At 49.3% G+C, this 22597-nt stretch overlaps 1 protein-coding gene across 1 annotated transcript in view; it reads right to left on the reverse strand.

Annotated features, from left to right (window-relative positions):
* The window catches only part of heg1 (heart development protein with EGF-like domains 1), a 62368-nt gene extending 46940 nt beyond the window's left edge, over positions 1–15428 (reverse strand). Inside the window, exon 1 of the mRNA XM_055637710.1 lies at positions 14373–15428. Coding sequence (XP_055493685.1) covers positions 14373–14592 — 220 coding nt within the window. The 5' untranslated portion in view covers positions 14593–15428. The remainder of the gene's footprint in view (positions 1–14372) is intronic.
* Positions 15429–22597: the final 7169 nt, after the last annotated feature.

The following is a 22597-nucleotide window of genomic DNA, read 5'->3' on the forward strand; positions in this document are numbered from 1 at the left end:
AGTGTGTAAGAAAGAACTGCAGATGCTGGTTTAAATTGAAGGTAAACAAAAAATGCTGGAGGTTGAGGCAGCATTACTGGAGAGGAGAAATCGGCAACATTTCGGGTTGAGACCTTTCTACAGACTGAAGAAGGGTCTCAACCCAAAACATCGCCCACTCCTTCTTTCCAGAGATGCTTAACATTGGTGGAGGTACTAATGTTATACAACAGTGGTTCATAGATTAAGTACATACATAAATACATACATATAGCCCTCCCTCAGAGGACGTCAAGAAAGGCTTGAGAGTAAAGATGAGTTTTAAGTCTCAACTTAAAAGAGTCGATGGAGGGGGCAGTTCTGATGGGAAGGGGGATGCTGTTCCAGTCTAGGAGCTGCAACCGCAAAGGCGTGGTTGCCCCTGAGCTTATGCCTAGACCGCGGGATGTTCAGTAACCACGTCGGCTGATCTGAGGGACCTGGAGGTGGTGTGGTGGGTGAGCACGTTTAGCATAACGGAGATGGGCCAGATTAACATGTTCTATCGCACACATTGGCTTCTCCGGCGACCAGAAATACAAATCATTCCTACAATGGACACAATCCTACATAGGACTGCGTAGCCGGTCATAGTGCAAACTCCATCATCAAGTTGCTGGCGACACCATTGTTGTGGGGCGTATCACTGATGGGGATGAGTCAGAGTATCGGAGAGAGATCGAGCAACTGTCCATATGGTGCCAGCACAATAACCTGGCCCTCAACACCAGCAAAACCAAGGAAATGATTGTGGACTTTGGAAGGAGTAGGATGGGGACCCACAGTCCCGTTTATATCAGCGGGTCGATGGTTGAAAGGGTCAAGAGCTTCAAATTCCTGGGCGTGCACATCTCTGAAAATCTTTCCTGGACCGAAAGAACACTGATGCAATTATTAAGAAAGCTCATCAGCGCCTCTACTTCCTGAGAAGATTAAGGAGAGTCGGTTTGTCAAGGAAGACTCTCTCTAACTTCTACAGGTGCACAGTAGAGAGCATGCTGACCGGTTGCATCGTAGCTTGGTTCAGCAATTTGAGCGCCCTGGAGAGGAAAAGACTACAAAAAATAGTAAACACTGTCCAGTCCATCATCTGCTCTGACCGCCCTTCCATCGAGGGGATCTATCGCAGTCGTTGCCCCAAAAAGGCTGGCAGTATCAGCAAAGACCCACACCATCCTGGCCACACACTCATCTCCCTGCTACCTTCAAGTAGAAGGTACAGGAGCCTGAAGACTGCAACAACCAGGTTCAGGAATAGCTACTTCCCTACAGCCATCAGGCTATTAAACTTGGCTCGGACAAAACTATAACCCATTATCTGTTATTTGCACTTTATCAATTTATTTATTCATGTGTGTATATATTTATACAATGGTATATGGACACACTGATCTGTTCTGTAGTCATGCCTACTATGTTCTGTTGTGCTGAAGCAAAGCAAGAATTTCATTGTCCTATCAGGGACACATGACAATAAACTCTCTTGAATCTTGAATCACAGGGGCACAGTGTTCCCCATTCCTGCTTCTTTCTATTCCCCGACGGTCACACCCACAAACTGGCGAGCATTGGCAGCTCTGGGCAGGAAAATAGTCCTCACTTCTCCCAAGAAGGATTTACAGATACAATTGCATCAAAGCTGACAAAAGCAGCATTGTTTCGGGCTGAGGACCCACTGCTGAGTGGCAGAGAAGGGTTGGGCTGTCTGCCTGTGATGTTGAATACAGTTAATGAATAGCGACTGCCGCTGATGCTGAGCCTTTACAATCACCAGTGCCTTCCCCAGGCTGCCGGTCGATGGGCCTGGATAATGAGAGACTCCATGGGAAATGTGCTCTCAGCCTTCCCACCTTGGACGACAGGAGCAAAGTTCAAAGGAGTTGTGCGGGGCAAGTTTTTTTTTCACAAAGAGAGGGGTGGACTGGTGTGGGCCTGGGACTCATTGCCAGTGTGGTGGTGCAGGGAGATACGATACAATAGAACTTTATTTACCCCAGGAGGGAAATTGATCTGCCAACAGTCAGAAAAAACACAAAATACACGAAACATGAAATTAAAGTGACGAGTGGAGAGGGTCGGGGGGGATGTGCAAGGGGGAGGGGAGGGGGAGAAAGGGGGAGGGAAAGGGGGGGGGGGGGGGGGGGGGGGGGGGGGGGGGGGGAGAGGGGGAGAGGGGCGGAGAGGAGTCAGTCTCAGTCCACTGCAGCAGGACAGAAGGGGAAGGTGTTGTAACGTTTGGTCGCCACAGGGAGGAAGGATCTCCTGTGGTGTTCTGTCCTGCATCTTGGTGGCTTTAAATGGACTTTTGGATGGGCACATGGATATGCAGGGGGTGGAGGGATATGGTTTATGTGCAGGTGGATGTGATGGGCCTAGCATCAAGTTCAGCACAGAGATTGTGGATGAAGGGCCTGTTCCTGTGCTGTACTGTGCTCTATGTTCTTGATGCCATGTGAGATTAGGGATGATTTGCGTTCATCCCAGTTCAAATGGATCGGAGGAGATTTGATAAGAGCAACGGGTCGTGGTGGGGGGGGGGGGGGGGGGTAAGGGATGGGTGTGAGGTGGGGGAGATGGCAGGTGAGGTATACCATTGGGTAGATGGTGGACTCTGTTACTGCCAGTGAAATGGTGAATGGACAAAAGGTCCTCAGTATGGTCTCAACCCAAAAAATGTCCCCAGTCCATTCCCTCCACAGATGCTGCCTGACCTGCTGAGTTCCTCCCACACTTTATGTTTTCTCCATTTCTACTTTGGGCCAAGAATTCCATAAACCATTCAGGATGATGCATGGAAAAGGCTCGATACCAGCTTCACGATTGAAAAACTATCGCACTTGAAGTACAAATCATTACCTGTGACTCTTCAGAATACAAACTACGTATACAGTAGGACAAACATAGAAACATAGAAAATAGGTGCAGGAGTAGGCCATTCGGCCCTTCGAGCCAGCACCGCCATTCAATATGATCATGGCTGATCATCCAACTCAGTATCCTGTACCTGCCCTCTCTCCATACCCCCTGATCCCTTTAGCCACAAGGGCCACATCTAACTCCCTCTTAAATATAGCCAATGAACTGGCCTCAAGTACCTTCTGTGGCAGAGAGTTCCAGAGATTCACCACTCTTTGTGTAAAAAATGTTTTTCTCATCTCAGTCCCAAAGGATTTCCCCTTCATCCTTAAACTGTGACTCCTTGTCCTGGACTTCCCCAACATCAGGAATAATCTTCCTGCATCTAACCTGTCCAACTCCTTAAGAATTTTGTACGTTTCTATAAGATCCCCCCTCAATTTTCTAAATTCTAGCGAGTACAAGCCGAGTCTATCCAGTCTTTCATCATATGAAAGTCCTGACATCCCAGGAATCAGTCTGATGAACCTTCTCTGTACTCCCTCTATGGCAAGAATGTATTTCCTCAGATTTGGAGAACAAAACTGTACGCAATACTCCAGGTGTGGTCTCACCAAGACCCTGTACAACTGCAATAGAACCTCCCTGCTCCTACACTCAAATCATTTTGCTATGAATGCTAACATACCATTCGCTTTCTTCACTGCCTGCTGCACCTGCATGCCTACTTTCAATGACTGGTGTACCATGACACCCAGGTCTCGTTGCATATCCCCCTTTCCTAATCGGCCACCATTTAGATAATAGTCTACTTTCCTGTTTTTGCCACCAAAGTGGATAACCTCACATTTATCCACATTAGACTGCATCTGCCATGCATTTGCCCACTCACCCAGCCTATCCAAGTCACCTTGCAGCCTCCTAGCATCCTCCTCACAGCTAACACTGCCCCCCAGCTTCATGTAATCCGCAAACTTGGAGATGTTGCATTCAATTCCCTCGTCCAAATCATTAATATATATTGTAAATAGCTGGGGTCCCAGCTCTGAGCCTTGCGGTACCCCACTAGTCACTGCCTGCCATTGTGAAAAGGACCCGTTTACTCATACTCTTTGATTCCTGTTTGCCAGCCAGTTCTCTATCCACATCAATACTGAACCCTCAATACTGAACCCCCAATACCGTGTGCTTTAAGTTTGCATACTAATCTCCTATGCGGGACCTTGTCGAAAGCCTTCTGGAAGTCCAGATATAACACATCCACTTATAGCAGAATGTTCCTTAGCTACTGCAGTGGCAACATTATTCATTGCCTTTCGGCTGATCCAGACTTCCTTCCTAGAGTCACACTCCCAGCTCATTCCCAGAAGTAGCAGATATTATCTGCTGCCATTTCCCACACATGTATTCCACAGAGAATTAATTGATGCTGATTTTAGCTCCATGATAGTAATTGACTGGATTTTAATGGCCCCAGTAAGTGGGGTTTCCACAGCGAACGTTCTGCCTAATGAAGGAGCCACAGAACTGTTCAAATGATTTAATGGGGCCACGCACAAAGATGTGGCCTTCTCAAGGGTAGACAACCTTTCATTAACTCAACCAGCAAGTTCTCAATAGTCCCTCCGTCCATGGCAAGTCCCGACTCTCCAAAATGCATCACCTCACACCAGTGAGGATTTGGTTGTGGCCAAGAACAAAAGGGGACTCAGTGTTGGGGGGATCGTCGAGAGTACAAAGGGGGGCCATTGGGGACCAAATGGAATATTTTGTAACTATGTCGGCACCCTTTATGTAGCGGATGTTTGCATACCTTGTGTATGCAAAACAAAGAATATCACCGTGACATGGCACATGTGATAATAAATTAGCGTTCATTCATACATTCATTCATTCAATCATACATTCATTCATTCAATCATACATTCAATCATTCATTCATTGATTCAGTCATTCATTCATTCAAGTCAGGTCATTTTAGCTTTTGGATTGAAAATATGCAGGTAAACTTCACTTAGGGTTCTTTACAGCAGGTAAAGCACAAAGGTGTGTGATTTGTTAAAGAAGGAACTGCAGATATTGGAAAAATCTAAATAAAAATGCTGTAGAAACTCAGCAGGTGAGGCAGCATCTATAGAGCGAAGGAATAGGTGACGTATCGGGCCGAGACCCTTCTTCAGACCCGAAACGTCACTCCTTTGCTCCATAGATGCTGCCTCACCCACTGAGTTTCTCTAGCATCTTTATCTGCCTAAGGTTGGTGATTTGAACATTTGTCTATACTATCAAAAGAGGTACGGTTAATCTGGGATCATTTTCTGATTTGAATTTAAATTGAGCCAATCTTGCCTAGAGTAGGGGAATTGAGAACCAGAGGACATACTTTTATGGTGAGGGGGGAAAGATTTAATAGGAATCTGAGGGGTAACTTTTTTTTCCACCCAGAGTGGTCTGTGTATGGAACGAGTTGCTGGAGAGGTAGTTGAGACAGTATCGCACGTTTAACAAACATTTAGATAGGTAAATGATTAGGACAGGTTTAGCAGGATATGGGCCAAACATAGGCAGGTGGGATTAGTGTAGATGGGACATGTTGGTCGGCATGGGCAAGTTGGGCCAAAGGGGCCTGTTTCCACACTATATGACTCTTTCTGGGCTTAGATCCTCTGAAGTCCAATTAAAGGCCAGGACTCAGTCATGGTTACTGATACAGTGTAAAAACAGGCCCTTCGGCCCAACTTGCCCATTCTGGCCAATATAACCCTGCTACATTAGTCCCACCTGCCAGTATTTGGTCCACATCCCTCCAAACCTGTCCTATCCATGTACCTGTCTAACTGTCTAAATGTTGGGATAGTCCCTGCCTCAACTATCTCCTTTGGTAGCTTGATCCATACACCCACCACTCTTTAACCCGCGAATGGGCATCTTGGCCAGGCCCAGGAGCAAACAGACAGGGAGATTTCTCCCCCCCTCCCCTCCTGCCTTGTGTCCAAACACCAGGATCATAGGACTAAAATGCAAACCAGAACTTGACGAGCAGCCCCTTCAGATATCTGGGTAAGAGACTGTGTGCATCTACCCGATCTATTCCCCTTATGGTTTTATGCACCACTATCAGAGACTCAATGATCAGAGGGCTTGGCCTGCTAAGCAAGCCCAGTCTTCAGGGGCACACTGCACAGACTGCTTAGCACCCCGTATCACTTCCCTGATCACAAATTCTAAAGCTGCCAATGCTAGTGTCGTTCAACTTCATAGCAGTTGGAGTATCCTGAACGTTTCTGTGCACCTGGGAGCTGTTAATGACAAGAGACACAGCTCCATCGAAGGGCAGTCATTGCTCAGATGTTTGTATTTACATCCAGCCAGCCAGTTGCTTGGGCAACTTACAACCCACTGGTATGAATATTGTCTTCTCCAACTACAAATAACCTTTGCCAACCCTCTCTCTCCATCCCTCCCCCATCCTCTTTCTCCGACCAGTCTGACTGGCCTCCTAATTACATTTTATCTTTGTATGCTTCATTGTCACCTTCCCCGAGCTAACAATTATCTATTCTACATTTTCCTTGTGCTTTGTCCCCTTTGATGTCTCGTTTTTACACCTTACCCTTCCATATCTCTGTGTCTCCCTCTCCTCCGACTCTCAGTCTGTTGAGGGTGTCGACCCGAAACGTCACCCGTTCCTTCTCTCCAGAGATGCTGCCCGTCCCGCTGTGTCACTCCAGCATTTTGTGTCTACCCACAGATATACTGCCTGCACCGGGTAGCAGCCAAGGAAAGCCAGGCTTCCCAATAACCCACTCCCTGTCGCAAATGATTATGATGTTACTTACAGTAGCATCAGTTGCTAGCGTATAAAGAACAGCGACCTGTTCTTTAATATTAACTTTTAATTTTTTCAGATCTCATAGTCAGATTTCCGAAGATAGATGCAAAATGCTGGAGTAACTCAGCGGGACAGGGCAGCATCTCTGGAGAGAGGGAATGGGTGATGTTCCGGGTCGAGATCCTTCTTCAGGGTCTCAACACGAAACGTCACCCATTCCTTCTCTCCCGAGAAGCTGCCTGTCCCGCTGTGTTACTCCAGCATTTTGTGTCTATCTTGGGTTTAAACCAGCATGCTATACATAGACAAATTTCCAATACATTTTTTAAGATTAACTACTTAAGATCCTTTCATTTCTGTGCGTCATCTGTTGATCATTCCCAGCATCTTCTTTTCATCTTCATCTGAGTGTTCCCACTTCCTCCACAGCCCTTTCATTTCTTATCACCAACTCCCTTTAATCCTCCTGCAGCTGCTCCCCCGCTGTTATATTCTTTTCTGCCACCTCCCTTCCGATTCCCCTGGCTGACTCAGTCCTCTCTCCCTCCTCCCTCCCCATCTCCCCCCCTCTCCCTTCCTCCACTCACTCCCCCCCTCCCCCTCCCTCCCCCCCTCTCTCTAAATCCCCAATCCCTCCCCTTCCCCTTTCCTCCCCCCTCTCCCCCCCCTTCCATCCCCTCCCCCTCTCCCTCCTCTCTCCTTGCACCCCCCCCTCTCTCTCCCTCCCCCTCCTCCCTCCCAGCTCCTTCATTCCTCTCCCCACTCTGATTCTCTGCAGCATCTGACTGCATCCACCAGCCCAGCAACTTCAAAGCTGGAGCAGGCAGCCTGCAGGAATGCAGTTCCCACTGCCAAGCCATCCTGCGTTAGATCACGGAGGGAGCACATGTTTCACATTGCACATAATTGTTACCAAAAGAGACGGAGGGTTGGGGGGGGAACAAACACAATAGCTGACCGTGAAAGGAACTTAAGTTTAGTTTAGACACAAAGTGCTGGAGTAACTCAGCGGGTCAGGCAGCATCGCTGGAGTAAAGAGACGGGTGATGTTTTGGGTCGGCAACTGAAAGGCCTGGTTTAGTTAGAGTGAAAAGCATTTTGTTGCGTGCTATCCAGTCAGCGGAAAGACCAACTTGGGAGAGATGTGACAGTGAAGTATGTTTTCAGGAGTCCCAGGCAAATTTGAATTGGCCAGAATTTCCTTGGACTGATGGACTCTTGGGGCGAGTGAATGTATCTGTCTGGAAACAAGCAAGGGGAGAGACGTAAGGAAGATGAGAGATGTAAGCAACCGTTAATTACTGAATCATATCCTCAGCCAGGGGGAGGAGGCTTCCTGAAAGACGAAGGAAACACAATGATTCGGGAGCTGCAAGAACAATGTTTTTGGCAACCTGATCAAAGAGGCAGTCGTGGCTGCAGTTCAGTGGAAAACAGGATATGGTCACAGTCCTGAAAAATTGACGTTGAAAATGAACTTGAACATAGAAAATCATCACAGAAAAAAAAAAAACAGTGCCCCATCTACACCAGGAATAGGAACCAGGGCCTCACCAGCAGCGACAGCTTGTAGCATACGACACAGAAACGTCTGACCCAAAACATCACCTGTCCATGCTCTCCGCAGATGCTGCCTGACCCACTGAGTTGCTCCAGCACTTTGTGTAAACCAGCATCTGCAGTTCCTTGTTTCTGTCATTGACTGATGAGTGCGAAGTTGAACGAGCTTTCAATGACTTACTAGCCCACTTGGTAAAAGCTCGATTGCAATGCAAATAATGTACTTACACAGAGTTGGAAGAGAAACTGTGATATAATATTCAGACAGACACACACAAAATGCTGGAGTAACTCAGCGGGTCAGGCAGCATCTCTGGAGAGAAGGAATAGGTGACGTTTCGGGCCGAGACCATTCTACAATATTCATAACGTTTTTTTTTTAACCAAGTACATTGGCTCAGACATAAAGAATCGATGTTGAACAAAGTGCCTTTCACGACTTTAGAATCCTCCAACTAAGTGCCGTGGGAGTGTGGTCACAATTCAAGTGGAAATGCACAGCCCATAAGGTCCCAATAACTCGTATTCACAGAGACTCTGGAGGCCTTCTGTGACTGCTGGTCACCGTGGGGAGTCGAGGCTATTGTAGATAAAAGGATGCCACTGTTGTATCACAATGACTGACTGGTGTAATGTAACAATTGAATGTCTCTGTACTTTCTGGTACATCCTAAAGTGTAAACACTGAATAAACCTCCTTGTTAAGGAGGGGAGAAAAAGTCCTGCTATCTGTATGGAAGCCAAACATGAATATTGCTCAAATGATACATGCAAGAACATGTTGGCAATGCATCGATATACACTGTACTCTGCATCTCCTCCAACCTCATCTATTGCATCCACTGCTCTAGGTGTCAGCTGCTCTACATCGGTGAGACCAAGCGCAGGCTTGGCGATCACTTCGACGAACACCTTCGCTCGGTTCGCAATAACCAACCTGATCTCCCGGTGGCTCAGCGCTTCAACCCCCCCTCCCATTCCGAATCTGACCTTTCTGTCCTGGGCCTCCACCATGGCAAGAGTGAGGACCTCCGTAAATTGGAGGAACAGCACCTCATATTTCGCTTGGGCAGTCTGCACCCCAGCTGTATGAACATTGACTTCTCTAATTTCCGGTAGTCCCTCTTTCTCCTCCCCTTCCCAGCTCTCCCTCAGCCCACTGGCTCCACCGATTCCTTTCTTCTTCCCGCCCCCACTTGACCCCGAAACGTTGCCTATTTCCTTCGCTCCGTAGATGCTGCCTCAACCGCTGAGTTTCTTCAGCAATTTTGTGTACTCTGGACTCTGCTGGTTTTACCTTGCACTAAACGTTATCCCTTATCATGTATCTATACACTGTGAATGGCTCGATTGTAATCATGTATGGTCTTTCCACTGACTGGATAACATGCGACAATAGCTTTTCATTGTAACCCGGTACACGTGACAATAAATACATTTGTATATTATACTTGTATCTAAGAAATTATGGAGAATTTTGGACGCAGCCCAGACCATCACACAAACCCACACAATTTCCCTTCCATTGACCCCATCTACACTTCACGCTGCCTCGGTAAGGCCAGCAGCATAATCAAGGCCAAGTCTCACCCCGGTCACTCCCTCTCCCATCAGGCAAGAGGCACAGAGGTTGAAAACGCACACCTTCGGATTCAGGGACAGTTTCTTCCCAGCTGCGGTGGGTGGGGGGGATGAGCATTATCAACCCCATTGCTACAAAGTCGTACCCTGCTCTATCCTAATTCTTTCTCAAGAACATTCGATCATTCCTGGGCTTCACCTCTGTTATGTATTGTACCCCCCCCCCTTTGTTGTGTTGCTCATTAATATCACAATCTTCACGGTTGCTTTCGTCACTCGGTGTAACCTCCCTTGACTAACACAGCTGTGGCACTTTCACGAGTCAAGTTTGATTAGTTGTTATATGCACCGCAACAGAACAATGAAATTCTTACTTGCTGCAACTCGACAGGCCCATAAACGCAACAAGATGCAGGAAACTGTTCAATAATCAACATTACAATATATTAGTAATCAGTAGTTTGAGGTGCGACTGGATGAGATCGCGCAAACGGTTCCCTGGTGCTACTACAGCAGAGACCATTGCAGATCATGGTGCAGAGGTTATGGGGAGAAGGCAGGAGAATGGGGTTAGGAGGGAGAGATAGATCAGCCATGACTGAATCACAGAGTAGACTCGATGGGCCAAATGGACTAATCCTGCTCCTATCACTTGAACTCTCATCAGTCCCATCAATGAGCCAACCTCTACCATCAACAATGTGCTGGATTCCATCACCACCATCATTGTAGTTACATACTCTGTCCTTACCATCCAGTACATTTAGCCATTACAAGGAGACAATTTATCACAACGTTACTGCTGTGGTCCCCGCTGCCTCCGATCCAGCGCATGCATTCATCCCAAATCTCACCACTGACATCTCTGTGTGGGCTTCCTTGTGTCACCACTATCCTCGGTTCCACGACAATGTCTGTCGCCAACTATCTATCCCCACTCTCATCAAGGTGAGACATTTTGTCATCAATATCATCCTTGCTCCACTTTCACACATTGAATATTTTCTCACCACTATCACTGATCTGATACATTTAGTTTAGTTTAGTTTATAGATACAGCACAGAAACAGGCCCTTCGGCCCACTGAGTACCTACCGACCAGCGATGCCCAGCACATCAACACTATCCTACACACACTAGGGACAATTTACAATTATACCAAGCCAATGGGCCTACAAACCTGTATGTCTTTGGAGTGTGGAAGCAAACTGGAGATGCCAGAAAAACCCAAAGGCAGAAGGTACGGACTCCATATAGACAGCACCAGTAGTCAGGATTGAACCTGGGGCCATGGCGTTATAAGGCAGCAACTCTATTCTCACTCATTGTTGCAGCATTGCATCACCAGCAACAATGCATTGCTGATACTCTATACATTACACTATCAGCAGTACATCAATGCAGTGAACTTCCTCATCACCAGCATTTCCATCACTGCTCACACACAATGCAGTATGGCACCACTTTAAGTGCAGCAGCAAGTGATGGCTTGTGTGGAAAGGAACTGCAGATGCTGGTTTAAACCGTAGATAGGCACAAAAAGCTGGAGTAACTCAGCGGGTCAGGCAGCATCTCTGTACCGGCCGGTGTACTCAGGTGACCACCATTATCACCTCTGTCACCACTCTCACCACCGTTGTGTACAGTATCACCAACAGTGTGTGCTCTAACACCACTATCAACACAGCCCTGTATTCTAGCACCACTGCTATCAGCACCATTGTGCATTTTATCACCACTATTGTGCTCTCTACTACCACTCTCACCACCGTTGGGCATTTTATCACCACTATTGTGTATTGTATCACTGTTATCACCACCATAGTGTACACTATCACCATTGCTGAGCATTCTATCAACACCATCACTGCAGCCGTGCTCACTATTATCACTACTGTGCACTACTGAGCTACCATCTACCTCATTTGGGGCCACTTGGACTATCTTTAATCTGAGTTTACTGAACTTTAATTTGCACTGAATGTTATTCCCTTGATCCTGTATCTGTGCACTGCGGACAGCTCAATTGGTAACATGTATTGTCCTTCTGCGGGTAGACAAAATTGCTGGAGAAACTCAGTGGGTACGGCAGCATCTACGGAGCGAAGGAAATAGGCGCCGTTTCAGGCTGAAACCCTTCTGTCTTTCTGCTGACTGATTAGCATGCAATAAAAACCTTTCACTGCACCTAGGAACACGTGACAATAAACTAACCATCAAACTTCCCATGTTTACTTCTTGTAGCTACATAACACCAGCCTATCATTTCAATCTCAACGTCAGGCCGATGATGATATGAGGCATTGGAAACATCACCTGGCCTCAACACAAAGCAGTGGATACAACGCCAGTCTGTTCACACACATCCTCAAAGCTCAACTAAAAATAGACACAGAGTGCTGGAGTAACTCAGTGGGTCAGGCAGCATCTCTGGAGAACATGGATAGGTGACGTCTCACAGAGTGCTGGAGTAACTCAGCGGGTCAGGCAGCATCTCTGGTGAGCATGGATAGGTGACGTTTCACAGAGTGCTGGAGTAACTCAGCGGGTCAGGCAGCATCTCTGGAGAACATGGATAGGTGACGTTTCGGGACGGGACCTTTCGCCAGAGTAGTTTAATTTTGCTTGGTTTAGTTTGGAGACACAGCACAAAAACAGGCCCTTTGGCCCACTGAGTCCCTGCCCACCAACCCGCACACTAGTTCTATCCTACACACTAGGGACAATTTACATAGGCCCATTAACCTACAAACCTGTACATCTTTGGAGAGTGGGAGGAAACCGGAGCACCCAGAGAAAACCGACGCAGTCACAGAGAGAATGTACAAACTCCATACAGTCAGCACCCGTAGTCAGGATGGAACCCGAGTCTCTGGCGCTGTAAGGCAGCAACTCTACCGCTGCGCCACCTTTGTTTATAAGTTGTATTTACATATTTATAATGTCAAAGTTTTATAATCTAAACTAAACCAAGTTAGATTGTGCTCCAGTACACCAGCACTTTGTGTCTTTGATTGTAAACCAGCGCCTGCAGTTCCGTGTGTACACAAAGTTCAACTGTCGATGAGTGAGGGTGAATCACACATAGAGGGGCATTAGTTACAGTGAATGAGGGGTCATTGGGGCGAAGGGTCAAGGGGTCAGTAGGGTCAAGGGTCAAGGGGTCAGTGGGGCCAGGGGCCAGTGGAGTCAAGGGGTCAGTGGGGCCAGAGAGCAGTGGGTCCTTGGGTTAGGGTCAGACTATTCCACGCAGCAAAAAGCTTTTCACTGTACCTCGGTACAGGTGACAATTTTACTAAACTGTAAAGGATCAGTGGTCAATTGGTCAGTGGTGATGAAGTGCTAGGTTCCCCATATCCTTCCCCTGCCTTGACCCGTGTCTGATCACACCTGCTCTACAGCTGGCCTGTACACGTTTTACTAAATCTACAAATCATCTCCTTATAACATCGGTATGAGTGAAGACACGCGAGTCAGCGCAGGACAAGGCTGTGAAAACAGATGTCTCTGTATCCAGCAATAGACCAACTTCAGCCGTCGGGAACTTGCTTTTTGCAAACTGCAATTCCATTAGCACCAGTCTCGTTTGGGAAAGACTCCCTGTGTGGACGCGTGGCTCCCACCGACCGCGACCTGTGTCCCGCACCATGAACAGAGGGATTTCGCTGCACTGTGGGTGTGGGGGCACCGGGGTAGTTCACCTTTGAGCAAGGACTCCCTTCAGAGCGAGCAACACTGCGCTCTGCCCGAGGCAGTCCGGTGCGAGAGAGAAAGAGAGAGAGCAACACAAACAGACACACGAACATTACTTTGATGTGGGGTGCGCGCCGTTGTTTGTGCATCCCGAGCTTTGTGTAAACTGTGGGGCAGAGGTGCAGAAGGAGCTGGAGAGAGAGATGGTCGGAGAGCGGGCCATAGATAGAGAGAGAGGGAGTGAGAGAGACAGAGGGTCATAGATAGTGTCAGAGAGCGGGTCAGAGAAAGAGAGCGAGAGACACAGAGGGGGAGTGAGCGAAGGAAAGAGACAGAAAGGGTCATAGAGAGAGAGAGAGAGGGGGGGATTAAGTAAGGGGGGAGTGAAAGAGAGAGAAGGTCAGAGAGAGAGAGAGAGGTCACAGAGAGAGAGGGTCAGAGAGAGAGAGTGGGTCAGAGAAGTGGAGATAGGGACAGGGAGAGGGAGAGAGGAACAGAGAGAGGGAGAGGGACAGAGAGAGGGAGAGGGACAGAGAGAGGGAGAGGGACAGAGAGAGGGAGAGGGACAGAGAGGGAGAGGGACAGAGAGGGAGAGGGACAGAGAGGGAGAGGGACAGAGAGAGGGAGAGGGACAGAGACAGAGAGAGGGAGCGGGACAGAGAGGTGGCGAGAGGGGCAGAGAGGTGGAGACAAGGGCAGAGAGGTGGAGACAGGGGGACAGAGAGGGAGTGGGTCGGAGAGAGGAACAGTGTCGGAGAAAGGGAGTGAGTGGGTGATGGGGGTGGGACGGGTTCAGAGAGAGTGGGGTGGGGACGGGGTTCTCTCGACTCACCGCTGTCGGGTTGAGGTGACCGGCGCCGATGCCCTGGCTGCCAGCCTGGAGTGAGGAGTGAGCCGGTGCGGGGGCCGCGGGTCGGGCCATCCCCGATGTGCCGGCGTGGGCAGGCGGGCCCGGTGCCGGGGCTGCAGCTCCTGGCGGACACCGCGACACAGAGCAGCAGTGCGGACATCAGTAGCCGGCCCACCGTGGCGCTCACTGAGCCCGGGGCCATGGCTGGGCACAGGGGGTTGGGACCCCGCTCACACACTCACTCACTCACTCACTCACACAGACTCTTATATACACACAGAGACTCTGAGACAGACAATTACACACACACACACTCACTTACAGACAAACTCACAGAATTACAGACACACACAGAACTACACACACACACAGAAATACACACTCACACAGACTTATATATACACACACACACAGAGAAACACAGACAAACTCTCAGACAGACAATGACACACACTCACACAGACAAACTCACAGAATTACACACACACACAGAAATACACACTCTCTCACAGACACAGATTCACTGACACACAGAGAAACACTCACACAGGAATACACACACAGGCGCGCACACACTCTCAGATAGACTCTTGCACACGGACACACTCACTTACACAGCGAGACACACACACCGAGTCACAAACAGACACACACTCACTTACACAGAGACACACACACACACTATCCCAGATTCACACTCAGAGAGTCACACACTCACACTCTCAGGGATGGACTCCCACAGCCACACACTCGCACTCACACAGACCCAGACACACTCACTCACTCCCTCTCACACACACACACACACACACACAGAGTCACACACACGCGGGCTAACTGCGCTGTGTACTGAGACTCGGAGTGTGGAGAGAGCGGATCCTCAGCGTGTGTCCACGGCCCGGGCCTGCCCGTGTTGCCGGTAACACATCTCCACGGCCAGGGGGAGGGGGAGCTGACCCACAGCAACGCTGCCGGGCGGCCGCCTCCCAGCCCGACTCAGGCACAGTCCCACACCCTGGAGCACAGGAAGCGGCGCCGAGCTGCAAGCACTCATTCAACCGGCCGCCACTCGCTTCCTTCCCCGGGCGGGGCGGCCCCTCTCCTGCCCTCTCCTCTCCACCCCTCCCTCCTCCTGCCCTCTCCTCTCCACCCCTCCCTCCTCTCCTGCCCTCTCCTCTCCACCCCCCCCTCCTCTCCTGCCCTCTCCTGCCCTGCCCTTCCTCCCCTCTCCATCACCTCCCCCCTCCCCTCTCCTGCCCTGCCACATTCTCTCCTCTCCCCTCATCCCCTCTCCTCACCTCTTCTCTCCTTTCCTGCCCTGCCCTGCCCTGCCATCTTCTCTTCTCCCCTCTCCTCTCTTCGCCAGCAGATAGCATCCGAGGACCAGCTCGGATTTCTCTCCCGAGAAACAAGCCGAGCGTGACAGAGCTCCCGGGAGTGTGAAACCCCTGCCCACAGAACAGCCCCGAGAACAACCAGCCGCAGAGAAGTGTTTGCTTTAGAGGTTTAACGTGTAAACTTGGGGGGTGAGTGTAGGGATTCCGCAGACACAGAGCGAAAATGCATTTCGTTGTCCAAATGCATTTCGTTGTCTAAATGCATTTCGTTGTCTCTGTACTGTACACTGACAATGACAATTAAAATTGAATCTGAATCTGAATCTGAATCTGACAGCAGTAACTCCGGCAGCTTCTCTGGAGAACACGGGGAGGTGGCGTTTCGGGTCGGGACCCTTCTTCAATCTGAAGTAGTGGGGAGAAAGCGTGGAGCGAGTGATGGGTGGATACAGGTGAGGGGGGTAATTGGCGGATGAGCCGAGTGGGGAGTGGAGTTTGTAGACTGGAGGTGATCAGTGGAGGAGACAGAAGGGTGATGGAATCTGATCATGGAAAGGTGGGGAGTGTGAGCACTGGAATTTGAGGGCGGGGGTGGGGGAGATGGGGAATGGGGAAGGGGGGGGGTGGCAAAGGTGGATGGGAAGGGGGGGGGGAGATGTGAAGGGGTTGGGGAAGATGGGGGTGGGAGAGATAGAGATGAGGGTGGAGGGATAGACATGGGAGTGGGGAACCCGCAGGGGGTGGTGGGTGAGAGGGAGGAAATGGGAACAGGGTGGGGGGGGGGGGGAAGGGTTGGATAAAAGGGCTGTGTGAGGACAGATGGGAAGATCAGGAGGGAGCTTAACCTGAAATTGGAGACATTCATAGAAACATAGAAAATTAGGTGCTCCTCCAGGAGTAGGCCATTCGGCCCTCTCGAGCCTGCACCGCCATTCACTGTGGGAATGATCATGGGAAGGGGGGTTAAAATCATCCAACTCAGTATCCAGCGTACCGAGCCAGGTCTCCATACCCCTGATCCCCTTAGCCACAAGGGCCCACATCTAACTCCCTCTTAAATATAGCCAATGAACTGGCCTCAACTGCCCTCTGTGGCAGAGAGTTCCAGAGATGCACCACTCTCTGCGTGGAAAAAAGTTCTTCTCATTATCGGTTTTAAAGGATTTCCCCTTTATCCTTAAGCTGTGACCCCTTGTCCTGGACTTCCCTCAGCGGCAACCAGAAGACACTACGACTCTTTGGAGACCTCTCACATCGGGCAAAAACAATCTTCCTGCATCTAGCCTGTCACATACCCTTAAGAATTTTGTAAGTTTCTATAAGAGGTCTCCCTCTCAATCTGCTTCTAAATTCTAGAGATGTTGATAAACCTAAGTCGGATGCCGGCTTTCGCCTGTCATAAGACGCGTCCTGACATCCCACTTACATCAGTGCTGTGCTGTGTAAATTTTCCGTCTGTCTGCACTCCCTCTATGGCAATAATGTCCTTCCTCAGATTTGGAAACCAAAACTGTACGCAATACTCCAGGTGTGGTCTCACCAAGACCCTGTACAACTGCAGTAGAACCTCCCTGCTCCTATACTCAAATCCTTTTGCAATGAAAGCTAACATACCATTCGCTTTCTTTACTGCCTGCTGCACCTGCATGCCTACCTTCAATGACTGGTGTACCATGACACCCAGGTCTCGCTGCATCTCCCCCTTTCCCAATCGGCCACCATTTAGATAATAATTCAACATCATACTGCTGGATTGTAAGCTACCCAAGTGGAATATGAGGTGCTGTTCCTCCAGTGTGTGTGTGGCCCCCACTCTGGCAAAGGGGGAGGCCCAGGACAGAAATGTCACTGTGGGAATGCGAGTGGGAATGGGAAGGGGGGTTAAAATGGTTGGCAACCGGGAGATCCAGCAGACCTTGGCGGAACGAGCGCAGGTGTTCGGTGAAGTGGTCACACCGAGTCCACACTTGCCCACAACCATCAGGCTATTAAATACTACAACATCCTATTGAGCTCTTAACTGCATAGACACGGGAGCAATGTTTCTGTCTTTGCACTGTTATTGTTCCCGGACTTTATTTTGTTTATTATGGTGTTTACAGAATGTTACGTTAAAGGGCCTGTCCCACTTACGCGACCTTTACAGGCGACTGCCGGCACCCGTTATAGATCGCCAAAATTTGCAACGTTGAAAATTCAGCGGCAACCAGAAAGACACTACGACTCTTTGGAGACCTCTCACATAGGCTGTATGGTCATGAGAGGTCTCCTATGGTCTTGAGAGGTCTCCTATGGTCTTGAGAGGTCTCCAAAGAGTCGTGGCGTCTTTCTGCTTGCCGCTGAATTTTGAACATGTTGAAAATTTCGGCGACCTATGACGGATGCCGGCAGCCGCCTGTAAAGGTCGCGTAAGTGGGACAGGCCCACTTACATAGCTGCTGTGCTGCTGCAAGTAAGATTTTCATTGTTCTGTCTTGGGACATATGTCAATAAAACACATCTGACTCTTGAGTCTTCTTGGAGCTCCTGGTGCAAGGAATTTAATTTCCTCTTCCCAACAACCCATCATCTGTCCCACCAGGTTCTGTAATTCACTCCTAAACCATGGTGGGGGGGGGAGGCACAATGGGTGGATGGTGGTGTCTTCGGATGTGAGCACAGAGAATGTTGGAGAATGGAATAGGGTCGTGGCAGGTTGGAGACAAGCAGTAAGTTCTGGCCATTACCATTCTCAATTATCCTCATGGGTGGAGACTGGAGTTGGGGAGTCAGAGAAGGCCCACACACAACAAGAGCAGGGTGGAGATTGGCAGCAAAGCTGTTGAAGGTCTGTTGTAGGATTCTACACCTCCATCAGGCCTTTCTCTGCTGTATTGGTGCTGAAGAGATCCCACATGTAATGTCATAAAAAGCTGTTTCTGTGACTGGGGTAATATGCAGCAAACAATTTGTGTCTGAAACAGGAAGGTTCTCAATGGCTTAACAGTACAATTTGTAGACTTGACGACTGTTATCCACGTCTACATGGAGTGTGTGAGGTTGAGCCCTTGTTCCAATATCTAGAGGGGTTGCCCCTTGTCTGCACTTCACCCCCACCATCCTCATCTTTGGTCACCCTGTGCATAGGGGAGAGGGTGGGGCTAACGATGTCCTGGTTGGGTTGCTCCTAGGCCAAGCTGGCCATCTGCGAGTCACGGCGCCAGGCGGAAGAATGCTCTGCCTGAGCCAGCTGCCTGCCCCTTTCCAGGGTTACGTTCATGCCCAGGTGGTACTAGAGAGGAACTATGTGCTGCCTACAGGCACCCTGGGGTATTTCCGAGACCGCTAGGCACCGTGGGGTCTGGAATGCATCCTTGACAAGGATTGTAATATAGTTGTTTAAATTTCTGTATATTTGATATTTAAGAATATTTGTTTTACTTCGGAGTCACGTGAGTGACTATGTGAAGACCCCGCCAGCACGCATGCGCTACATAGCGTCTCACGCAGTGCAACAGCGACGGGCGGGGAACGAGCTCTCCCGCAACAGAGTTTAAAACGGGACCTCCAGGTAAGTAAAACTTATTCTGAGGTCGTTCTTATCAAAACCTTTGTTGTGCTCTGTATTCTAGAGAACAAATGGACAAGGGGAGAAAACCAAAGAAGGTTGCACCCCGTCTGACTGTGATGGCCCAGGAGGGTTCCAGCAGTGGGGGGCGACTAGCGGCACCTGGACCACACTTGCTGCGGTCCACAGTCACTGACGCAATTTCTGTAGAGCCGAGCCCAACGCCGCAAGCTGCTCAGCTCGAACCACCGCAGTGGCAAGGCAAAGCAGACGTCGGTCTGGCCGGTAGACTCCGATGAGTCTGGTCATGAAGACACGCTGCCCGAGAGCAGCAAAGGTGACCGTTTGTCCCGCATGGAGCGGTTGATGGAGCAGATGCTCCAGCGGGACTTGCTCCGGGAGATGGTGCAAGCCCGCCATGGGAGTGCACGCACACCCACAACAGCGCCGTACACGGCACTGTCCATCGCATCTCCCTCAGCAGAGGGGAGCGTTGGAGGCCAGGGCTGGGCTGGTCAAGAAGAGGGGTCCGTGGCTGAAGACAACAGCAGTGTGCTGGGGGTGCAGGACCAGGAAGAGCTGCTGGGAGTGGTGAACCGCTACGTGGTAACACCACGAACGGAACAGCCGTTGCAGTCAAAACTGGCGGCCAGTATTGACTACCTGTCCTTCAACCCACTACAAGAACAGGTAGTAAATGAGGCGTTGGATAGATACACGCCTCTGGAGAACTGCATCTCACTCAATGTACCGGCCGTTAACAGCCAAATCTGGGGGTACATTGGGTTGGGCATAAGAACCCAGGATGTGAAGCTCCAGAAAATCTTGAAGCTCCTGATGTCAGCTATCACGTCTTATGCTCGTTCAGTGGATGGGGTCGAATTGACCAACAACCAGCAGGACACTCTGGCTCTACTGTGCAACACACAGTACGAGATAAACAGCCTGTGGAAGGATGCCATCAGACCTGCCCTCAATCACAAATTTGCAGGGTTGTGCAAATCTGCGACCTCACAACCGCAAATCTTGCTGTTTGGGAAGGACCTGTCGAAACAGGTTAAAGATCTGCATGAGGAGTCAAAAGCACTTGGACATGAAGGCAGGCCTAGGGACGAGCAAAGCCACACAACCCAGGTGGAAGCACCCCAATGCATCCACCAGCAGGCGTCAACATCAGGGTGCTGGTGGGCTTGTTTTGTATTGTACATATTATTCTTGTAAATAATTGATTTAATTATTTCTAGGTTTAAAAAAATGAAGGATGTCTGCTGTGCCAGACACATGGGGCCACACATCCCACACCCCACAAGAGAGATGTGGTGACTCCAGCCCAGCGAGTGAACTTCTGAATGAGTTTCTGACAACGGCCACATTTCCTAAAATAATCTAAAGTCATTCAGTCACAGAGTCAGAGTCATAGAACATGGAAACAGGCCCTTCGACCCACCTAGCCTACACCAACTAGCATACCCCATTGACAGTAGTCCCACCACTTGCTTGTGTTTGTCCCATATCCCTCTAAACCCGTCCTACCCATGTACCTGTCTAAATGTTTCTTAAAACGCTGCAATAGCTATTACTCCAATTACCTCCCCTGGCAGCTCGTTCCATACACCCACCACCCTTTGTTTACAAATGTTATCCCTCAGGTTCCTATTAAAACTCCCCCGCCCCCCGCCCATCCCATCACCTTAAACCTATGTCTTCTGTTCCTCAACTCTGGGCAAGAGACTCTGTGCATCTATACGACCTATGCTGTAATGTAATGGATCTTGGAAGAAAGGAAGCCAATTTGAGAGGAGAATTTTCAGGAGAGTCAGACCCAGACTCGGCAATAGGCTGTTCGCTTCACTCTGGCAATGAGAGAAGTGTTGACAGGAGCAATGTTAATACTTTTGTGGTTTACACGATCAGTCTACAGTGAATGTTTAGAACTGTTAGAACTGTGATGCCTTGACCTTTGGGCTTTGAGAACTTTTCCAGGTCAGGGCAGAAACCTGTGGACTTCTCATCGTCTCCATCACAGGAGATAGACGATCGACCGACGTCTATTGTTAACCTACTGACTCCCACAACTATATTAAAAAAAAACAGCATCTGCAGTTCCTTTCCCACACATCCACATTTACAACCTGCACCTCTGTGTATTTACACACGGTGCAGAGAAAGCTCCCACTTTGCACTAATTCATCAAATGCGGCACAACATCATATGTGTAAAATTCCACCACTCACACCAGCCTCATTGGGATATTGGGATATTGAATTAGGCTCTAATTGGAATATCAAGGCCACTTGCTCATGTCATGGGAGCAGAATGAGGCCATTTGGCCCATTCAGTCTAACATTCAATCATGGCTAATCTATCTTTCCCTCTCATCCCCATTCTCTTGCCTTCTCCCCATAAGCCCTGAAGCCGGTACCTATCAAGAATCTGTCAATATCTGCCTTAAAAATACTCAATGACCTTGGCCTCCACAGCCATCTATGGAAATGCATTCCACAGATTTACCACCCTCTGACTAAAGAATCTCCTCATCTTCCTAAAGGTTAGCCCATTTAGTGTTAGGCTGGGCCCTCTAATCTTAGACTGTCCCATTGATGGAAACATCCTCTCCACATTCTATCTAGGCCTTTATTCAGTAAGTTGCAATGAGGTCCCGCCCCCTCATCCTTCTAATCTGACTTCTAGGACCATTTAAATGCTTCTACCTTCCCTGGGCCACTGCCAAGATTCTGAAATCCATCTCCCATTGTGAGGATATATTATATTTGTTACATTTCATTATATTTCCAGTATTACCCACTACCTCCAACAGCCCCGACCCCTGGCCCACCATTAACCCTTCCCAGAATCCTCAGGTTATGCTCAGCCACCCAACCCCACTCCCCATACCATGGCCTCCCTCCAATGTGAGAAGCAAAATGCTGGGGTGACTCAGCGGGACAGGCATCATCTCCGGAGATAATGGGTGACGTTTCGGGCCGAGACCCTTCTTCAGACCGAAAGTCACGGGAAAGGGAAATGAGATATATAGGCGATGATATAGAGAGAAAAAGAACAATGAATAACCAACCTTGTCTTCCAACCAGATAATCCTCCACTCAGCTCACTTCCACCTTGGCATCAACAATGGTAAACTGGACAGGAAGGACCAACTCCAGCTTGCCTGGTGTCCTCAAGGGGTGGCAGCTTGATGCAAAGATTTAGAGGGAAGGCAAAGGATGTGTTCCTGATTTCTCCAGTGCCGACCCCGCCTCCCCATTCGGGGAAATGCCTCAGAGTGACACTTATGTCATCCGAGGCAGTCCCTTCCCCTTTCG

This window comes from Leucoraja erinacea, chromosome 7 (assembly GCF_028641065.1).
Source record: "Leucoraja erinacea ecotype New England chromosome 7, Leri_hhj_1, whole genome shotgun sequence".
Classification (NCBI taxonomy): Eukaryota; Metazoa; Chordata; class Chondrichthyes; order Rajiformes; family Rajidae; genus Leucoraja; species Leucoraja erinaceus.